General features: G+C 68.6%; 1 protein-coding gene across 1 annotated transcript; it reads right to left on the bottom strand.

Moving 5' to 3' along the window:
- Positions 1-1,229: 1,229 nt before the first annotated feature.
- ACAP3 (ArfGAP with coiled-coil, ankyrin repeat and PH domains 3) lies at positions 1,230-15,786 on the bottom strand. The gene is made up of 23 exons (XM_061185185.1): positions 15,660-15,786; positions 11,794-11,851; positions 10,971-11,090; positions 10,705-10,758; positions 9,455-9,513; positions 8,836-9,019; positions 8,356-8,400; positions 8,119-8,214; positions 7,964-8,038; positions 6,793-6,905; positions 6,655-6,706; positions 6,316-6,416; positions 6,131-6,242; positions 5,686-5,894; positions 5,537-5,606; positions 5,318-5,412; positions 5,034-5,239; positions 4,758-4,862; positions 3,653-3,751; positions 3,349-3,569; positions 3,015-3,124; positions 2,760-2,870; positions 1,230-2,661 (listed from the first exon to the last, which is right to left on the bottom strand). Exons 1-23 carry the CDS (start codon positions 15,704-15,706, stop codon positions 2,514-2,516), a joined length of 2,490 nt encoding a protein of 829 aa, XP_061041168.1. The 5' UTR covers positions 15,707-15,786; the 3' UTR covers positions 1,230-2,513.
- Positions 15,787-16,282: the final 496 nt, after the last annotated feature.

The following is a 16,282-nucleotide window of genomic DNA, read 5'->3' as shown; positions in this document are numbered from 1 at the left end:
GAGGTGCTGGAGCTGCTGCTGGACGCCGCGGCCCTCACCCTGCTGCTGTGCTGCCACCAGCTCCGCGGGGCTCGGGGCCAGCCCAGGGCAGCCACAGGGGTGCCCGCTCCAAGTCAGAGGCCAGCTGGTGGCCGGGTAGCTGCAGGCATGACGTCGAATGCCCGGGGGCCCAGCTCCACCTCCCACGATGTTGCAGGGGCTCCGGCAGGGGTCTTGGCTGGAGGTCAGCCCCGTGTAGGCCCCGGAAACTCCTGACACCTGAACCAGCCTGCGACTGGCCTGACCCTGGGAGCCGTGGCAGCAGTGGGTTCTCCCGGCTGCCCAGGGCCGGCCAGTCCCGCCCCACAGGGCCCCCCCGGCCAGCCGAGCCAAACCCAGGGCCCAAGAAGCAGCGGCACCAAAGCCCGAGGGCAGGCAGGCGCCAGGCGCTAGCACATGGGGCCTTCCTTAGCGCAGCTGCCTGCCCGGCGGTGACCTCACAGGTCTCAGGGAGGCCTGGGGCAGGGAGCAGGGGAGTGTCCCCACCACTTGGGATCCTCGCGTTCAGGGCGTGACGGAGCATCTGCCCGTGTGCAGGAGCGTGCGCGCATGCGTGAGGTGGGGCGGCGCCCCAAGGGAGTGTGTCTGTCTGGCGTCAGTGTCATACGTCCGCGTGCTTCCGAGCATCAACACGTCAGTCTACACCTCCGTGTAGGTGTGTGCAGGCATCGGGCAGAGCCTCCCTCGCTCAGGGCCAGTGGGAGGAAGGGCAGGGCCAGGCCCGGGCACTCAGTGACCCGGGCCCGTTTGCAGTAAAACGGATGATTCTACCTGGTGGCTGGAGTGTGTCCTGCCGCGCCCACCCCCCATCCCCCGAGCGAGCTGAAAACCTCAGACCACACCTCCACATCCTCAGTCACGGACGCGGTGCGAGCTGGGGAACGGGAGGACGTGGGGCCAGAGCTTGCCCAGGGGACCAGGCCAGGTCCAGAGCATCCTCGCCGGGTGGTGTCCATCCCAGAGCAGGGCAGAGGGGCCAGGGAATGGGGTGTCAGGAGTTGGTTTTAATCAAAGCAGCCCTGGCTTCCATCAGGCCGCCAGCGGGGGCACCGGGCTCTGGCTTACTACATCCTTCGGGGGCACAACTGGTGCTGTCCCACGCAGGGCCTCCCCTTGGGGAAAGCAGGGGACACAGAGACCCCCCCCCACCCCAGCCGAGACAGAGCGGAGTGAGGTGGGTGAGGCGAGGCGGCAGGTGCAAGCGGCCGGTTTATTAATCGTGATCTGGAACGGAGGCGGGTCCCGCCAGCCGAGGCCGCAGCAAAGGCCCTGATGCAGGCAGTGGGGCGGGAGGTGGGGGCAGAGCTCAAGCAGGGAGAGAGGAAGGCGTTAATTCTGCTCTCTAGGGGTCACAGCCAGCAGGCGAGGGAGCTGGGGGCCCAGTCCGCACCCACCTTGCTGCCCATGGGGCCTCCCTGGGCAGTCTGCATAGTGAGCAACCGACTGGCCTTGGCCTGGCCGAGGGCCGAGCTGGGGAGAGGCCCAGCCAGTGCCCCAGGGCTTGGGAAGGGGAATGCAGAAGGCATCAGAGGGCCCTGGGGAGTGAGCCGAGGCCCCATGGGCCGAGCCGGCGGTGGTGGGGGAAAGGCTGGTGAGGGGGCAGGGCTGAGCTGCAGGCGCCTCCCCTAGCAGCAGGCAGAGCTGGGGGTCAAAGTGGTCCTTGAGTCCAGAGAAAAGACGCAAGACAAAGTGAGAACGAGGTCATTGTAGAAAACCCCTCAGTCCGTGACAAAGGACATCGGATGCAGAGGTGGGAAGAGCCACACCCCTGCCACCCGCTGTGGGAAAAGGCTGGGGGGGGGATGGGTGGGGCTGCGGGGCACGAGGGCCTGCATGGCCAGCCACACGGCCTCGGGACATCCGCACCCAGCCAGGGCTGAGGCCCCAGGCCAGAGCCCCCCAAGCACCCAAGAAGCCCAGCCTGGATGCTGGGGTCACTAAGTGAGGTACGCGGGTTGATTCCCTGGATGGGTGGCCCCTTCTGCCCTCGCCACGTGCTGGTGGCCAGCCACCAGCCCCAGGGCCTAGTGGAGGGGTTCCGGGGGTGTGGGAGGGCCCCTACTATCAGGTCAGTGTTCTTGGGCAGTAAAGTGGGGGCACAAGGTGACACAGGCCCTGAGGGCAGAGTGGGGCACCAAGCGGCATGGGCCCCAGGGATAGAGGGTCATGAGGTGACACGGGCCTGGGGGAGCAGAGAGGGGCACGAGGGGACGTGGGGCCTTGAGAGTGGTTTGTGACACGAGCAATCCAGGCCCCCTAGGGAGGGGTCACCCGAAGACACAGGGTCCCTGGGTGGGGTGATGCAGCACCTCCCGGGGGAAACATGGAGCTTCAGAAGACTCAGTGCTGGGGTCCTGCTCCGGGCCGTGGGGGTCAGGGCAGCTCCGAGGGGGGCGGAGCAGGCAGCAGGGCTCCAGGAGCTCCGGGGCTCTCGGGAAATGGGCCGGTGGGGGTCCCGCCAAGGCCCGGCCGCCCTAGCTCTCATCCAGGTGGAGGCTGATGAACTCCTGGATGCACCTGCGGTACTGGAGCTCGGTGGGGCTGCTGCCAGACAGGGGGCCCGGCTGGCCGGGGGGCGCCTCGGCCTCACGCATCTCCTCGGCCATGCGCGCCAGACGGAGACTGGAGGAGGGAGGGCCACGTGAGGCGCTTCCACCCGCTGCCCAATTCCTGCCGCCCCCCCCCCCCGCCGCCCCCCCCCCACCCCGTGCTGTGCTCACAGCGTGACGATGTCTGCATTCGCCTCCTGCACCGCGATGCTCAGTGGGTCCTGCTGCGTGTGGTCCAAGGCGTGCTGGTCTGCCCCCCGCTTCAAGAACAGGCAGACCTGGCTGAGGGCGGAGGGGCAAGTCGGGGCGGGCCCTGGGCAGGTACTGGCAGGCGACCCGGGCCCACGGGGGCGAGGGGGGGTGGGGGAGGGGTGGGAGGGGAGGGTGGGGGAGGGGGAGGGGTGGGGCGGCCCACCCACGACTTACCCGGTGCGGCCCAGGAGCGTGGCATGGTGCAGGGGTGCCCGGCCCTGGCTGTCTCTTTGGTTCACGTCCGCTCCGTTTTGCAGGAGGAATTCACAGATGATCAAGGAACCCTGGCGGGGGCGGGGGGGGGGGGTCGGGGGTGGGGGGGGTGGGTTCAGACCAAGCGGAGCCACAGAAATGGTCCCTTGCAGGGCCCCTGTCCCCACAACCCCCTACCCCCCACCCCCACCCCGACGCCACCCTGGGCGCCCCAGCAGGACCAAGACCGGTCCACAGCGGAGGGCAAGGGCCCCGCGTGCGCGCCGTGGAAGGGTGCAACCCTGCGCCCACTTACCCCCAGCACAGCCTGCACCAGCGGCGTCTTGCCCTCGTCCTCCGCGTCGGCCCAGTTGACCTCGGCCCCTTGCGCCAGAGCCGCGGCCAGTGCGGGGAGGTCTCGAGTGCGCGCCGCGCGGTGCGCCAGTAGCCCAGGGTGCAGCTCGCGCACGTCCGCCAGGCCCCAGGCCTCCGCCTCTCCATCCGCCTCGCCGCTGGACTCCTCCGACTCGGCACCCTCTGCGAGGAGGGGGCGGTCAGGGCCGGTGACCCGGCCCGCGGTGGGGGACAGGTGGGCCAGGACTGGGGAGCTGCGCACCCACCCTCCTCAGTGACGCGGTCCACCACGGAGCCCACGCCGAAGGCCAGGACATCCGAGCTGCCGTCGGAGCTGCCCCCTAAGCCGCTGTCGCTGCTCAGACCTGCAGGGTCCGCAAGCAGAGGAGGTCCTGAGCGCTTCTGACTGCTCCCACAGCCCTGCGGGAAGGCTGGCACCCCACCCACCCTCCGGGGGATGCTGGGGGGTGAGGCAGAGGGGAGCCCTGCCCAGGATGGGAGGAAAGGGGAGAGAATCAAGTAACAGCTTGAAGGAGCTAGGATCGCCGGCCCCCCAGGAGCACAGCCACAGGTGGAAGTCCACCCTCTCAGGTCTGCCCTAGCTGTGGCCAGTGCAGGCGGGGCAGTCACCGCCCAGAGGTGGGGTCTTTGCCAAACCCCAGACACAGCCCCAGGCAGCAGTGAGCGAACTTGGCACTGCTCACCCGAGGGCAGCCCTCACAGATGAGCCCAGGCTGAGGGATGGTGAGACAGCGCCCTCTGCTGCCCGAGGGGACCCCCGTCACCCCAGCAGCCCGGCCAGTTCTTGGCCCCAACCTACGCCTTCTGCCCACACGCCCCAGGCCAGTGGGTGCTGACAGACGGTTAACAGGGGGAGAGCCCTGACTTGTAGCATTTGCACCCCAAACTCCAGGAGGGGTTGGGGAAGATGCACACAACTGTCTCTCGGGATCTGGTCCGGCCCCCAGCAGGCACGTGCACACGTGCATGGGCACACGCCACCCACGCATATACACACATATGCACATGCACTCACACGCGTTCACCCGTGTGCAGTCATGCCCTTACACACACATTCCTGTGTGCACACAGCACACGCGCCCACATCACTCCTGAGGGTCATGGCCCCAGCCTCCAAGCCAGTGACCAAATTACCCCTGGCCCCTCGAGATACTGTCCCAGCCTCAGCCCTGCTAAACCTCCAAACTCTCCCCATCCCCAAACCAGTCCCTCCTGCAAGGAAAGCCCGTCCCTCCGGTCCCTGAGCGAGTGGCCGCGGCTGTCCCGCACTCACCCACCCTCCAGGCGAGCGTGCCTGGCCCCTGCCATGCTGCCCCGGCTGAGCGGGGGGGTGGGCAGCAGGGGACTTACTGCGTGGACCGGCTGCAGCAGCCCCTGCGTCAAAGTAGGAGAAGAGGGAGTCCAGCTCATCCGGGCAGAAGAGGGAGTCCCTGCGGAACCTGGGCTCTGTGGAGCCTGCAGGGCGGGAACCAGGCCGCGGTGGGAGGTGGGCAGAGCTTGGGGTGCCCGTGAGCCCTGCCCCCCCTCCTACCCCTCCCCAACCCCGGCCTCTCTGGGATCCAGGGTCTGGAGGCTCACGCCCTGCCCAGGCCTGTGAGCTGGGGCGCACCTGCCAGCCCCTCCCACCTGAGCACAGAGCAGCCACAGAGGGCGGGACGGGCTCCATCCGGATTTTGCCGCGGCGGGTGGTGTGGGCACGGGGGGAGCTGTGGTGGCGCTGGCACTTCTGCGCTCGCCAGCGCCGTGGGGCCTCCCGGGCCGGTGCCGAGGGCGGCCTCCGCACGAACTTCTTTTCCACGTATTTGTCCTTGATCCAAGCCTCCTTGTCCTGCCTGGACCAGGACCGGATGTGAGGCTGCACTCGTGGGCCGGGGGTCCCCTGGCCCCGCCCAGGCTGCCCCCGACCTCACCTGGGGCTGCTGGCCGTGGGCTTCCTGCTGCCCGGCCCCTCGCACTGGGCCTCGTAGATCCGGTTCATGGTGCTGTTTCCCAGCTCACACATCAGCTGGCAGGAGAGGGTGGTGCGGGCATCAGCCCAGCTCACCGAACGCCCCCCAAGCTTGCAGACCTGACTCCTGCCCCCCGCCCCCCACCCCAGCCATCCAGCGGCCTGTGACGGCCCCCCACACCTTCAGCAGCTCCGGCTCCCACGAGTCCAGGGTCAGGGACCGCACCTTGGAACAGTGGACGCCCAGGCTCCTGGATGGCAAGGCGGGGGGAGGGGGAGTCAGGGCACGTCTTGGCCCCCGCGCCCCACCTGGCCACCCAGTGGTCCCACCTGTGGATGCCCGAGCACTCGATGCAGAGCAGCACGCCCAGGTTGATGCTGGCCCAGCGCGGGTCCGGCTGCCCACAGTCGCCGCACTGGCTGTTCCCAGCCACGTGCTGCATGCGCTGCAAAACACTCTCGCCCTTGACGCTGCGTTCCCGAGAGTCCGTGGCAGAGTCGATGCTGCTTGTGGACGGGGACGCCGTGCGGTCCAGCCTCTGGAGACAGGGTGAGGGGTCGCTCAGCCCTATGGGAGCTCCAGCCCCAGTCTCCCCAGCGGGGCCCCTCCTCCTCCCCAGACGCAGGTGCCAGCACAGGCCAAGGCCCCTGAGGCCCGAGCCTGCGCCCGCATGTGTGCACACACACTCACGTGCGCGTACACACAATGCACACACGTGCTTGCGTGCGGCCTGCGGGAGCTGTGCACGCATGTGCAGGGTGCTGGAGGGCCCACCTCGCTGTAGCAGCTGTCAGGGCTCTCCCGGTAGGCGGATGCGATGCTGGCTTGCACAGCCTGAACCCACGCCTGCCGTAGCTTCTCCGAGTCGGCCTGCAGCATGCAGCTCCTGTGGGGAGGGGGCCGTCAGGCCGGGCGGGCAGGGGCTCCCTCCGCACCCGCCCTGGGCTGGGCCTCCTCACTTGGTGGGCGACACGACCTCAAAGCAGAACCTCCGCTCAATGTCCTCACAGGGCTTCACAGAGCAGAGCCGGAGGTCGTCCACCACCACGGTCAGCACGTCCTGTGGGCGGCACCGCCGTGACCCTTGCACTCAGCACCCAGCCCTGCCCCGCACCGACCGCCCATCCACTGCTCCACTCAAGAGAGGCGGACCGGCTGAGACTTGAGTGGCCTCTGTCCCTGGCCACTCGGGCTTTGGTGCCCATCAGCGTCCTCAGCCCTGTGACGCCCCCCACCAATCGCCCACCCCAAGGCCCGGTGGGGAGGCCCCGGGCGTTGCTGCCCTGGGCCCAGCGCACCTTGAGCTTCTTCTGGTAGACCAGCTGGCTGTTCTGGATGGAGAACCAGCGCCTGGGCAGGGGGATAGGCCAGGAGGGGTCAGGCCGGGCCCGCCCCCATGTCTGCCCTGCACCCCCTGAGGAAGGGCCCTCCCTTACCGGTTCCACGTCTTGAAGGCGTTGCTGGCCCTCTTGAAGAGGTAGCCCTCCATCACCACACCACTGGGAGCGTCCACGTCAAACTCCACCTTGGGCTCATCGTAGGAGAAGTCCTGGGGGTGGTCGGAGCCCAGCCCCCAGTGAGCACCCACCCGCGGCTGCGGGGACACTGCCGCCCTCTCGGGCTGCCCCAGAGGCAAGGTGGAGGGGGGGTCTTCACAGCCGCTTCCTGACCCGAAACCCCGTGGGGGCAGATGCCTCCCATCACAGCTGGGGGCCCGGAGAGCTCCAGCCCCCACCCCCCAGCCTGGCAGAGCAGCAGGCTGTGGCATCAGGAAGGAAGCTGCCCCCCATTCATGTCGCCAGCTGGGCTGCTCCGGCCAGCCTCACAGAGCTCCATTCACGCGGGCTGGGGAGACACTGAGCGTTGTCCTGGGTGTCCGGCAGTGGGAGAGGAGGCCCAGCCACCTGCTCCCCTGGCTGAGTGGGGGCGGGAAGGGACAGCTGCAGCTGCTCCCGAAGGGGACGAAGGGGACGAAGGGGACGCAGGGGACGCGGTCCCAGCTCAGCCACCTCGGCTGGAGCGGGCCGCGCTCTGGGAGCTGCTCAGGGCCGCTGCGCCGGGGCCGTGGAGGTGTCCTTGGTGCTGAAACGCCGCGGGGCGGGAAGGGCAGAGGCCCTGCCCACCGGGGGCCCCCTCCCCCCAGGGTGGGCACCCACTCACCTGCAGCAGCGTCTGAGGGCGGGAGGAGAGGCGGGAGGAGGGAGAGAGAGCCAGTGAGTGAAGCCCTGCCCCCTCCCTGCCGGCTTGGGGACGTCAGCTCCCGCCCTGCAGCCCGTCTCTGCCCCAGGCTGCGCCAGGCCAGCTGTGGCCGGCCAGACGAGGCCGCAGTAGGATCCCCGTCCCAGCTGCAGCCCCAGCGTCTGTGGGCTGAGGGGGCTGGCGCTGGCGTCTAAGTGACCATTCCACTGTGCTGAGACCCTGAGGGATGGGGACCCCCGCCTCTGACTGCAGTTCAAAGACGATCAGAGTCAGCCTGAGAGTGGGTGGGCCTGGGGAGGGACGGGGCGCGTATCTGTGCGCTGGGCCCCCCAGGTCCTCGCATGGAGCGGGGTGAGGGGCAGTGGACCCGGGGCCCCTCGGGGGGCGACCAGGGCTGCAGGGCCTCACCCGCTGCTGGATGGCGGCGTGCTTGCGCTCCATCTCCCGCTTTTCCACTGCCGAGTCGATCACCAGCTGGTCCAGCTGTGGGGAGGGGCACAGAGAGGGACGTGGACCCCCTCCCCTGACAAGCTGGCCCCGGGGCCCCCTCCCCGCAGGCTCACCTCAGCCGCCAGCTTCTTCATGTAGGGATCCAGCTGGTGCAGCAGGCTGTAGCCCTGCTGGAAGAAGCTGTACTGGGCATGCATGAAGGACAGCATCTGGGGGGTGGTGGGGGCACGCAGGTGAGGCCCCGCCCCCAGGGGCAGTGGCCGGGGCCCCAGCTTTTGCACCCACACCCAGCACGCCTGCGGCACGTGCTTATACTCGAGGGCAACCCCTCCCCCTCATCCAACACTCACAGAATCCAAAATCTCAAACTTCTTCTTGGCCTGGAGAACGTTGATCTGCCAGGGGAGGAGTGAACAGGTGAAGGGGTGTCAGGGCCAAGGTTGGGCCACGACCTGGACCTTGCCACACTGTCCACTCAGGGTGCTGTGGTCCCCCGAGACCTCCAGCTCATCTTCAGCTCCCTGCACAGGCGCGCATCCATCCTCTCATGGTCGCAGTTCAGGACGCTGGGTCCCTCCCGTAGGCAAAGCCACAGATTCTCTCCCGTGCTCCAAGTCCCTCCAAGGCCTGCCTCAGCAAGGTCTTCAAGGCCTCCGCCCCTGCAGCCCACAGCCCTGGCTTGTCCCTAGCCCATCCCCACCTCCGGGCCTTTGCGTGGGCATCCGCCCCCCATGTCCGTTCCCAAGCATCTCAAGTTTTCTCAAGCCAGAGGGGCCCCTCCAGACACCAGCTCCCCGTCTGCAGGGACATGGGAACGCCCGGTGGCTGACCTGGAGCACGTAGTCCAGCGCCAGGTGGCGGAAGCACTTCCGGGCGAGGATCAGGGCCCCCGTGGCCTCCTCCACCTCGTGGGGCCGGTGCCTTGGGGCCTGGGCATTCCTCACCAGGGACAGCTCCATGTCCTCCCGAACTCTGTCGAACTGCTTCTTAGTCTCCTTAAATTTCCGCACATCTCTGGAGGCCGGTGGGCGTCAGGTCAGGGGGTCCGAGGAGGGGTGCACGTGGGGTCTCCCACCTCTCTGAAACGCTCTCCCTGTTCCCCGCCCCTCTGTGCTCCAGAGCCTCCCGCCCCGCTCCCCCACCCCCGCAGCCATCGCTCCCTGCCTCTTCCTCCTCAGACCCCTCCCCTGAGCTGGGGCCCCCTCCCCCTTCACCACCTCACTCCCAGGATTGGTCCAGCCTGGGGTGACCCCCAGCCTCACCCCGGACTCCAGACTCTCCACTCAGGGGGTCCCCAGCTGTACACACAGCACTGGGCTGAGACCCCTGCCAAGGCCCCTGGACCCTCCCAGATCAAGCGTAGCTGCGTCTGCTCCCCCTTCCAGCGTGGGTGTCACCCCGACACCTCCCGGGGCCGGGAGAGGCCAGGCCTCCCTTGGGGCCACTCACTCTTTGACGAAGTTGTGGAGCTGTTGTCGCACAGACCTCTGGGCCTGGTCAAACAAGATCTGGGGGCAAAGGAGGGTGCGGGCGTCAGGCGTCTGTCCCCACATGACCCCAGAGGCCAGACCCCGTCCCCTCAGGTGAGAACCAGGGAAAGGCCCGCCCAGCCCCACCCTCACAGAGCCGGCCTCACAGGGTCACGGGCCCCCAGGCCTGGGTCGGCGGCCAGAGGCGACAGCTGTGACCACCTGCCCGTCCCCCCCACCTGGCTCTCAGCCAGACTAGAAGCCAACGCTGTCCCAGATGGACCCCCTCCTATGGCCCACCCCACATCAGCCCAGACAGGGCAGGCGCACACAGAGTCCCGAGGGACACCCATCGCCCAGGCCTTGGGAGGCCACGTGGGGGATGCCCAGCCCTGCAGTAAGAGGGATGGAGATGCAGCCGGAGCTCCCGAGTAATCTGGCCTGGGGGCAGGGTGGGGCCTCCCTGCAGCACCCGGCTGGACCCGGAATCAGACCCCTCGATGCGGAGAGGGCACTGGGGCCTGACCAGGAACAGACAGACAGACACACGGGGCAGGACGAGCCATCCGGCGCTGGTTTATTTCTGAACTTCCCCTACAGGGGATGGGCCCCTTGTTTAGTCTGGGGTTCTGGTTTCCAGGCCACGGTCTGACCACCCACGTGTGCCTCGGTCTGTTCTGTGTGTCCACACTGGGGGCCCCCGAGGGGCTCAAGGTCACGCAGACCCAGCCCGGGTAGCAGCGGGGTTGGGAGTCATCCGGTAGCTGTGGGGTCAGCCTGGGAGATGCTTCCATCGCCTGGCCCATGACCCCTGCCAAGTGGCCCTGGATGACCCTCTAAGGCCTTGCCCACCCCAAGCCCCCGCTGCCCTCAGCCCCGGGCAGGGTCGAGGTGCCTCCCCGCTGGCTGTCCGGCCCTCACCTGGGACACAGCAGTGTCTCAGCGATGTGCCCCCCCACCGGCCAGACTGCAGGAGCAGAAACGTGGCCTTCCCCCACCGCCCGCCCCTGCCAGCTCAGCTCATACGGAGCCAGCCCAGAGCCTTCCAGGCTGGGCGGGGCCTGCAGGGAGCCCGCAGTGGTGGGGGCGGGGGCTGCCTGGGATGGGGGTGGATGGGACGCCGATCAGGAAGCCGGGTGGGTGGGCCCTGCCCTCTGCCCCCTGCCCCCTGCCCCCCTGCCCTCTCCTCCCCTCAGCCCCCCCCATCGCCCCCACCCGGCCAGGGCTCACCATGTGGTAGGTGACCATCTCCTGCAGGCTGTCTCCGAACCTCTGCAGACATTCCTGGGGGCAGGGTGGGTGGGTGGGTGGGGGAAGACCCTCGCTCAGATGGGATGGCCGTGCCCCCAGTGTCTGGCACCTCCCACCCACAGGCCACAGAGTGGCCCCCGCAGCCCAGCGCAGACGCCCACCTGCTCCCAAGGCCAGGGCACCCTGAGGGGCTGTCTGCCCACGCCCGCCCCTGACTAGAGGTCAGAGGTCAGCTGCCCCCTCACCGAGATGACGGTGTCGCCCTGGCACTGCTGGGACAGGTCGCGGACGCCACTCACGAAGAGCCTGTTGGTGGTGACGTAGGCCTTGCCAGCCTCGATCACGCCACTGCACAGCTTCACCAGCTGTGGACAGGACGATGGATGGGGCGACACTCACGCCACCAAGAGGCCAGGCCACACGGGCAGGGACCCGGACAGGGCAGCCGGAATTCAGCTCAGGGTCCATCAGTGCCCAGGACACAGCTGCCCCCGAGCAGCCCCGGGCGGGAAGGGAAGGCCACTGCCCGCCTGCCCGCCCACCCTCCTGAGCCCACCTGGCGCTGGGGGACAGCTTGGCGTGCCCCAGGCCTTGGCTCCAGGGTGGGAGGTGGGAGCGGGGGAGGGAAGCCGGGAGCAGGGAACCCGGGGCGGGGGGTGGTGTGTGGTCCCGGACAAGGGTCAGCAGGACCAGCCGGCGAGGGGCTCAGGGGTGCCGCCCCTCCTTCCTCCCTCTGGCTTTGAAGCCTGTGCCCTCCTCCCTCCCCTGCCTGTGCCCTTGGCCCCTAACCCAGGCGCTGGGAGGCACAGCCCCCTGGCAGCTGCCCCCGCCCCCTGCCAAGGTCCCCCACCCTGCTTGGCTTGGCGGGAGGAGACCCGGCAGACATAGGTGTGTGTGTGGCATGTACACCCCGGTACGGGTATGACAGGCCAGTGATGGACAGGCCCACGTGCTGTGCACATGCACACTCGCGCTCACACTGGTGGCCGTGGGTGAGCTGGGCCAGGGCCGCGCGGGGGGCAGGGAGAGTAGCCCCGGGCCCTCCGTGTGCCCCCAGGCCCCCCTCACCTTGTCCAGTTTGGCCTCGATCTCAACCACGTCCGTTTCCACCTCGTCGATAGTTGCCCTGCAACAGCGACAGGGTGGCTGGGGACCCGCCTGCAGCGAGCCTCCCCCACCAACTCAGCTCGGCCTCGCCTCCCGGGCACCTCCCCAAAGGGGTCAGCGGTGGGAAGGGGCTACTCTGCCGACGGCCACTGGCCCCTGCAGGCCCACCTGCCTCAAACAGACCAGGAGGTGGAGGCTGGCGGTGAGGGGGGATGGAAGAGGGAGGTGGGGAGGGGGCAGGACTGGGACGGTGACTCCAGAGCCGCAGAGCCACCAGGGCCCACTGCCACCCCAGGCAGATAGAGGCCCCCATCTGGGGTCTGTGGACGGGGGGAAGGGGGTGGTCAGACAGGTCCCTAGCACAGAGGGAGGGGTCGGGGCCCCATGGAGGTGCACATGCAGGGCCTCGCTGGTCACCCCCCCGGCCCAGCCCCTGCCCCTCTCCAGGGCTCAGAGTTGACCCCAAACCCCATCTGGACCCCCCACCCCTCAGCTTCTGCTGCAGCCCACCCTGGCCTGGGGCTGGCAGGCCCTGGGCAGACCTGTCTCAGCAGAGCCCGCAGCCGGGAGCTGCTCCGCGGCACCGTGAGCCGCCTGCAGAGGCGTGCCCCTACCTCCTGCCTACTCCCCAACCTCAAAATACCAAGTAGGCCCTGTCTGCCTGGCAGGAGCAGTGGGTCAGACCTCGGAGGAGCCCACTCCCAGGGGGGCGGCCTGACAATGGGGCTGCCTTGGGGAGGGAAGAGTTAATGTATGACATCACCAAAGAAGCCAGTGGACGGAGAATCCCGGAAGGCAAGGCGAGAGGCAGATGGATCAGGCACGTGACACCCCCCAACACTCCGGGAACAGGAAATAGGGAAATAGGGCCAGGATCCTGCCCTCCCCACCCCACTCAGCTGGCAAGCTGGGCCCATCTGGCCTCCTGGGGACCAGGGACAACAGGGAAGGAGCTCCAGCCAGCGGCCAGAGGCAGGGCCAGGGCCAGGGCAGGGCCGGGCAGAGAGGAGGCTGTCCAGGTCTAGCGGCCCCTCGCTGGCCCCTCGCGGCCCCCATGGCTGGCAGAGGGCATGTGCCAGGGTTTCCCAGGCCTGGGGGGGGGAGGGACTTAGTCCCTCACGTGGGGTGCAGCTCGGGATGCCCTCAATTAGGAGGTATGGGGTTAGTGCCAGGCTGCCCCGTCAGGGCCCTTGGACCGTCCCACCACCCTCCTCCTCTCTGAGCAGCCCCTATCCCTTCCCCACGGGCTGAGGGGCGTCTGAGTTTCAGAGAAGGAAGGGGTCAGAGGGGATGTCTGCTTGGACCGGTGGTGGCCCACGGCCCGCAGGTGCCCCCGCCTGAGACTGCAGGACCCTGACCGCTGCTGTAGCCTCCCCCTCCCCCTCCCCCTCCGAGGGTCCCAGGGCAGGGAAGGACCACCCACCCAGAAGAGGGGGACGTGGCTCCTGGAGGCCCAGCCACCCCAACTGCCCTGGCCAGCTGCGTGGAGAGCTGTCACCCTTGGGCCGGGATGGGGGGTTGGTCCCTAGAGAGTTGGTGAGGGTGGGATGCACCAGATACTGACAAGTGTGCTCATGGGGACAAGGTGGGCGCTCAGCAGAGAGTCCGTCCCGGGGGCCCCACGCCCCTCAGGTCTCTCCTCCCCACCCCCATGGACCAAGGCCTCCTCTCCTGCTCTCCCTCCAGGATTTCCTCAACAGCTTGGATGCTGGGGAAGAGGGTGAGGCCAGCTCCCCCACCAGAGCCATGACTCAGCGCCTGAAGTCCCACCCAGGGGAGGGGGCACCAAGAACAAGGGGTGAGCGGCACCCCGCCGGTCTGAGAGAGTCTGGACCCCTCCAGCCACGTGCATCCCGGGGCTGTGGGGCTCCCCCAGGCCAAGAGCGCATAGGCAGGGTCCCCCTTCCCAGAGCTGGGGCTCTGCATCGCTGACCACACTCTCCTGCCTGGCCCCGCCCTAACCCCCTGCTCCCAGGCTGGCCTCCAGGAAGTCCAGGTTACATCCTCAGCGGCGCTGACGAGGGGACCCCAGAAAAGCCTCAAAAGCCATTACATCTCAGCCCAACCAAAACCCACCCGGTGCAGCTTCTGTGGCCCAAGGTCGGGGGATCTCCTTGGACCCCAGCCCGGGCTTGGCTGGGCACTCTCAAAGGAAGCTTGGCAAAGCCCAGGCGCTGCTGCACCCACTGCCGCACCGTGGGTGCCACTGGCGAGCGGGCTGGTGTGGGAGGGAAGGCCTGGAGGTGAATGGGGTGCCAGTGGCCCTGATCCAACCAGGCAAGCTGGGCCTGGGCCCCTCCGCGATGGGGAGGAAGAGCACGAGGCTTCTCACCAGGGGCCAGGGTGACGCTGGGGTGCTTCAGCCAGGACCAGGACCCCAGCTGAGGCCCCGGCTACACCTCCGCCCACCGCCTGGGCCGTGCTGGGGGCCCAGGATCACGGGTGCCTGAATTGCTTACACCCTCTCCCTCAAGCAGTCAGGAACAGAAGATGGGAGAACACAGAGGGTGGCCCTCAGCACTCTGCCCAGGGCCTGGGGCCACTCTCTGGTCCGACCCCAACCCCTCATCCAGCCTTCCTTGGCCTTTGTTGCTGACCCCTTGTGTGGCGGTTGGGCAAGGGGCTGGCTCTAGGGAGTCAGGGGTAAGGGCACTGATGCTGAGGCCCGCCAGGCACCCACACACAGGCCCTCCGGCTAACACACCCCAAAGACCCAGCACACGCGCGCGCACACACACGCACGGCCAAGTGCGAGTGTGCAGAGGCATGGCAGATATGCACACATGCCATCAGACATGCATGCACGCAGCAGCGCAACTCACACGCAGACGGGTGTACTCGTGGATACCGTGTATAGACACGTACCCCGTGCTGAGATCCACACAGGAACAAACTAACATATGTTTAGTGCCTAAACTGATACTTTTATGATACACAGCCACTATGCATCTGTATTCACACCCAGAGGTGACACATGCACACGTGTGCGTGCACCCAGCACTAGTCTGGACGCACGCATCAAGCAGCCAGTCCAGGGGTGCAGCTCACCCACACATTCACGTCCAAGGTCTGGCACCTCACGGGAGGGTGCAGAGGGGCAGAACTCACACGTGTGCACCCGAGCACGAGCACAAGCATGAGCACTGACACACGGGAGGTGCCCCGTTAAAGCAGATGCGCGCGCACCATGAACGTGTCCACACGGATAAGCCCGCCTGCACTCCCAGGAAGGACTAAAAGCACAAACCCAGGGCCGGCCACAGCGCAGAACCTCCACCAGTCCCTGGAACCCAGTCTGCTCTGGTAGCCCCCACCCCGCCAGGTGCCTAGGTCACCCCTGCCAAGCAGCCGCCCGAGGCCCTAACCGAGGCTCCAGCTGCCTGCCCCCTTGACTGCTCAGGGCACGCGGACCAAGACAGATTCCATGGGCAGACGCCCCACGCACCCAGACGACCCTGGCCACAGCCGGGCTGCAGCGCCCGGCTAGGTCTCAGCCCTGTCCAGGTGGCCAGCACGAAGGTGCAGACACAAAGCGGGGCGGACACTCCCACGGAGAGGTGGCCGCGCCGGCGGCCGCCCCGCCCCACGCGCGCACCCTCCGCGCGCGGCGAGCAGCACAAGGGGCATCTTTTGTTCCGGGCTCTCGGGCCGGGGCGCTGCGGGCTTTCTACAAGAAGTGTCCTCCTGCTCTCGCCTCCGGCCCCGGCGCCGGGCACAAAGGCGGCACCAGCGCCCCCGCCCGCGCCCATCCCCCGGCGGCCCCGGGTGCCCCGAGGGGCGGCGACCCCGCGGATCACAAAGGGCCGCGCCGCGCCCCGGGGGCGCACCTGAAGCGCGGCGAGTCCTTGATGCACTCCTCGAACTCCACCGTCATGGCTGCGGCGGCGCGAGGCGCTCACTGGCACGAGGATCGCGGCGCCCCGAGCGGCATCCCCTGCCGGCCCGCCCGCCCGCGCCGCGCCGCGCCGCGCCGCGCTCGGCGCCCGCCCGCTCCGGAACGAGGCCGCCGCGCCACCGCCCCGCCCCGCCTGTCACCGCCGGGGAGCGTCGCCAAAGTCCGCCGCCCGCGCGCGCCGCCCGCTGTCACCGCCGGGGAACGTCGCCAAAGTCCGCCGCCCGCGCTCGCCGCCCGCTGTCACCGCCGGGGAGCGTCGCCAAACGCCCCGACGTCCCGCCCCCTTCGTCCGGGCAGGCGGTCGGAAGTGTGGGTGGGCCCAGCAACAGCCGCGGGAGCCATCGGGCCCCGCGCGTTCCAGCGATCCGGCCGTTAGGCAACCCGGGGGATTGGCAACAAGCGCTCGGCCGGACTGCGGCGGGAGGATGGGGGGGGGGGGGGGCGAGTGGCCGCGGGAACGTGCGAGTCTGCGTCGGGCTGTCTCCCCTGGGTCGGCACTTTGCACCCGCTCCCTAAGTCTGGCCCCGCCTCCGCCCCCGCCCTGGGCGGCCAAGC

The sequence above is a fragment of the Eubalaena glacialis genome, chromosome 3 (assembly GCF_028564815.1).
Source record: "Eubalaena glacialis isolate mEubGla1 chromosome 3, mEubGla1.1.hap2.+ XY, whole genome shotgun sequence".
Lineage (NCBI taxonomy): Eukaryota > Metazoa > Chordata > Mammalia > Artiodactyla > Balaenidae > Eubalaena > Eubalaena glacialis.
Note: the sequence above shows the minus strand (reverse complement) of the source record. Positions and strands in the feature narration are given on the sequence as shown.